General features: G+C 49.4%; 1 protein-coding gene across 1 annotated transcript in view; it reads right to left on the reverse strand.

Annotated features, from left to right (window-relative positions):
• LOC108286109 (sodium/potassium-transporting ATPase subunit alpha-2) overlaps window positions 1-3,893 on the reverse strand; it is a 26,334-nt gene that overhangs the window by 1,565 nt on the left and 20,876 nt on the right. Inside the window, exons 12-15 of the mRNA XM_037729660.1 lie at window positions 3,747-3,893; window positions 3,433-3,563; window positions 769-870; window positions 528-619 (exon numbers count right to left, since the gene is read on the reverse strand). Of these exons, the coding sequence (XP_037585588.1) occupies window positions 528-619; window positions 769-870; window positions 3,433-3,563; window positions 3,747-3,893 (472 nt within the window). The remainder of the gene's footprint in view (window positions 1-527; window positions 620-768; window positions 871-3,432; window positions 3,564-3,746) is intronic.

Raw genomic sequence — 3,893 nt, forward strand, 5'->3', positions numbered from 1 at the left:
CCTCGGTCTCCCAAAGTGCTTTGATTACAGGCTTGAGCTACCATGCCTGGCAAGCCATCGATTTTTAACCTCTACTAAGTGATAAAAAATGCTTGTAGGAAAACCAGTAACTTGTCGGGTGATGTGTGGACATCAGGAGGCTCGGGTTCTAATGCCAGTCCTGCTGTTCTTTGCTTTATGACCCTGAACAGATTCATCTCTGCACCTCCTCTCTCTATAAAATATGGAGGTGGGACTAGGTGACCTGGAAAGGCCCTTCTCATTCTGATGTTCTGTGGTTTCAGGTGGAAGGCAGAGGGCCTCGGAGACCAGTTGTGAGTTAGGGAGGACTTAGAATCTGACGGGAAGAGGGCAGAGACAAGAGGCTCAAGAGAGTCAGGGCACCTGGGACCTGGGACCCCAGGATCTGAGGGTGTTGAGGAACAGGAGCAGGAATCCATAGTGGAAGTGGGGTCTGTGTATGGCGTCCTGGAGGGAGGAGCTGGTGACGGGCTTGCACTTTGCTGGGGGGAGGTGGAGGGGCTTACCACCAGGATATCGCCGCAGGATGAGCTTTCGGACCTCATCATAGATGAAGATGAGGAGGCTGTAGGGGAAGGCACAGAACCACCAGGTGACCCTGAAAGCAATGGAGGAGTGCGTCAGGATCGCCAGAGGTCGGCTCGGCAGCCATCACATAAAGGAGCATTCAAACTGATGAGAACTTGGATCCCGGAGGGGGCTCAAGTCCCCGTACGACTACTCAGGCCACCCGAAAGGGACACTCACTTGAGTGGGTACATGCGGAGGGCCACACCCATACCCGGGCAGTAAGAGAGAAAGGCAGCCAATGCTGTCTCCTCCAGGAGCCCAAAAATCAGTATCTTGTTCCTGAAAGGCAAAGAAAGGAGGGTAGCAGGTGGAGGGGAATCAAGGAGGAAGGGATCCTGGGATACTCGTGGGGTGGAAGGGAAAGAGGAGAGAGAATTATAAATGACAAGTCCCATGTCTTCTTCCAACATCCTCTTCTCATGCCTTATGTAACCAAAGGAAGATGTTATTTTCTTTTTCTGCTTACTGAGTTTACCTTTGAATGTTGTCTATTGCACATACATTCATTCATTAAATAATTGTTTTTAGGTGTTGGGTGACGTGTTCTGTATTGGAGACACAGTGGTCAATATGGGGCCCGTCTCATGCAACTCATGATCTTGTTATCATTCCAGGCACAGGGCCTGGGAAAGTGTTGTCTCCCCAGCAAGATGCTGGAAAGCTCCTTCAGTGCAGGCCCCATGTATGTCTTCCACCATCTCAGCATCCCCCACAGTTCCTGGTGGTGGTTTCATCATAGATATTTAATTCAGGGAATGTAAAGGGGATGCTCAATACATAAATGGTTAATATCTGTTCACTATGTCAGAACTGAAAAGCAGGATAGAATGAGGAGGTTGTGAGGGCAGTCTCTGCAGTCAGACAGGTGGAGTCTCTTCCCAGTTCTGCCACTGACTAGCTTTGGATTGCAGGGAATGTTGGATTTCTCTGAGCCTCATGATCCTTCTTTATAAAATGGAGATTTTACCTTTTTATCAAAGGGTCACTGGGAAAATTATGGGAGATAATATGTGAAAATCTCTGAAACATGGAAAATGTTCAGTCATATTATTACTCCACTTTTTTTTTGAGACAGAGTCTCACTCTGTCACCCAGGCCGGACAATTACAGGTCACTCTAACCTCCACCTCCTGGGCTCAAGTGATTCCCTTGCCTCACCCTCTCCAGTAGCTGGGATTACAGGTGTGTGCCACCATGCCCTGCTAATATTTGTGTTTTTTTTGTAGAGATGGAGTTTCACCATGTGCTCAGGCTGGTACCAAACTCTTGGGCTCAGGTGGTTCTCCTGCCTCGCCCTCCCAAAGTGCTGGGATTACGGGCGTGAGCCACTGTGCCTGGCCTACTCCATCCTTTGTATTCTTATACAAGGTGCCTCTTTATAAACGCTTGGTTTAAGCCAGTGATTTCCAAATTTTCACTCACTGAGGATCCCCTTATTTGCTTCTGTAAAGGCCACATTTAATGGTTTTTTATTTTTGTCTCTCAAGCTGCATTTGGGAAGAGGTAATGAATACATTTCCCCATTTAAAATTACTTAGAAATATCCATGGCTTCCAAACTGAACTGTGGATCAGCATTCGATCACTACTTCATGATATGTGTTCTTGGCTTTTGCCTGAGAATGAGTCAGAGCAAGCCTGGTTGTGCTCTCATAGGGGGGTGCTTTGCTTCCATAAAGCTTTTCAAAATAAGGCAAATAGCATCTCTGAGGATCCTCAATGGCCCAGGGACCTAAGGTGAGGCCTGCGGCAGTGTTAGTGCTCTTCCTCTGTATCCAGCCCGACTTTCATTTCCATCTTTCCTATTTGCCGCTAAGATGGGCTGGATGTTGCCAGTCTGGCCACGTTCCCACCTTCCTGTGTCACACATGCAGTGCACAGTAAGTCCGAAGCCCCAGAACTATACCCAATTTCTTAGACTCTCTGCTCCTTGTTCTCTTCAAATGGCATTTTTTTCCATTAGTATTTTTAGCTTACTGGCATGTCCTTCCTTCATATTACCTTTATTTATCTAACAGACTCTTCTCTTTTTTCTCCCATGGACCTTAAGTGCTATTAACTTCACTTTGGCATCTTCTCCCCACCCTCCCTGGCCCCAAACTAAGAAACGATGACAAGCTCATTTGAGGAATCGTGGCCATTATTTACAGTAGGAGAAAATAAAAGGAACCAGCAGGATACCTTCGGCACTCAGCCACCCCCCAGGCTGGAATCACGGTCATTACTGAGTTCCAAACGTTGCCAGACGGTTTGGAAGCTGGGCTTCAGAGACAGATGTGGTGGACCCTTACCATCTTCGTGACCTTGGGCACATCATTTAGCCTGTTTGGGGCCTCTTATCCATGAGACGTAAACAATAATACCCACCTCATGGGGCTATCGTGAGGTTAAGGAATGTGTTAGGTACTTAGCACACTGCAGGAAGGCACCGAGCCTGACCCTCAGCAGCACGCAGCCTCCAGCACCACAGTTCAGGGGCTATAAACTAGAGGAGGCCAGGGGAGGGCTGGGCACAGAAGACACTGGATTTAGGGATGGGCAAAGGATGTGGGCAGTGGCTCTCAAGTAGGAGATGGGGGAAGGAAGGGAGGGAAGTTGGAGGGAGATGATAGCAAAACGCATTTTAGGAGCAAAATTAGAACTCATTGGAAAGAGTCACAGCGTTCGTTCCTCTCCTCTCTTCTATATGAAACCTATTTATGGATATACAGATGGAAGGTTAAAATCTGATGCCCCCCTTACAGTTCTGGTCCAGGGCTGAGTTGGAAGCCTGGCCTGTGTGGATCGGTGAGCGTGCCCAGAGCCTGGGGGGTGGGTGGGTGCCGTCGGGGCGGGCACTCACTTCATGCCCTGCTGGAAGACTGAGTTGTGACGGGTCTTGCAGATGATAAGGTCAGCCCACTGCACCACCACGATGCTGGCAAAGAATGCCGTGTGGCAAGTGAACTCTACCACCTTCCGCTGCTCATAGGTCTGGAGGGAGAGAGCAGAGGGAGATGAGAGTGTCGGAGGAACAGGCAGGACCAGAACATAGCATGCTTTCTCCTGATGCATCCCTAGCCCCAGTCTCAGCTGGCCACCACTGGTCACCCTTGCCAGGCATTCAGCTCCCCGCAGCTTCACACACGTGCACTGCATTTTCACAGCACCACCCACCCACTCCTGTCCATAGCTGTCCTCCAGGTCGTTCATGGTCCGGTCATCCCAGTCGAGGCGGATTCCCAGCAGCCGTGATGGCAGAAAACCATTCTCTGCCAGGATCACAAAGTAGGTGAAGAAGCCACCCAGTGCCTGAATCATCCC

This window comes from Cebus imitator, unplaced genomic scaffold (genome assembly GCF_001604975.1).
Source record: "Cebus imitator isolate Cc_AM_T3 unplaced genomic scaffold, Cebus_imitator-1.0 Scaffold313, whole genome shotgun sequence".
Taxonomy (NCBI): Eukaryota; Metazoa; Chordata; class Mammalia; order Primates; family Cebidae; genus Cebus; species Cebus imitator.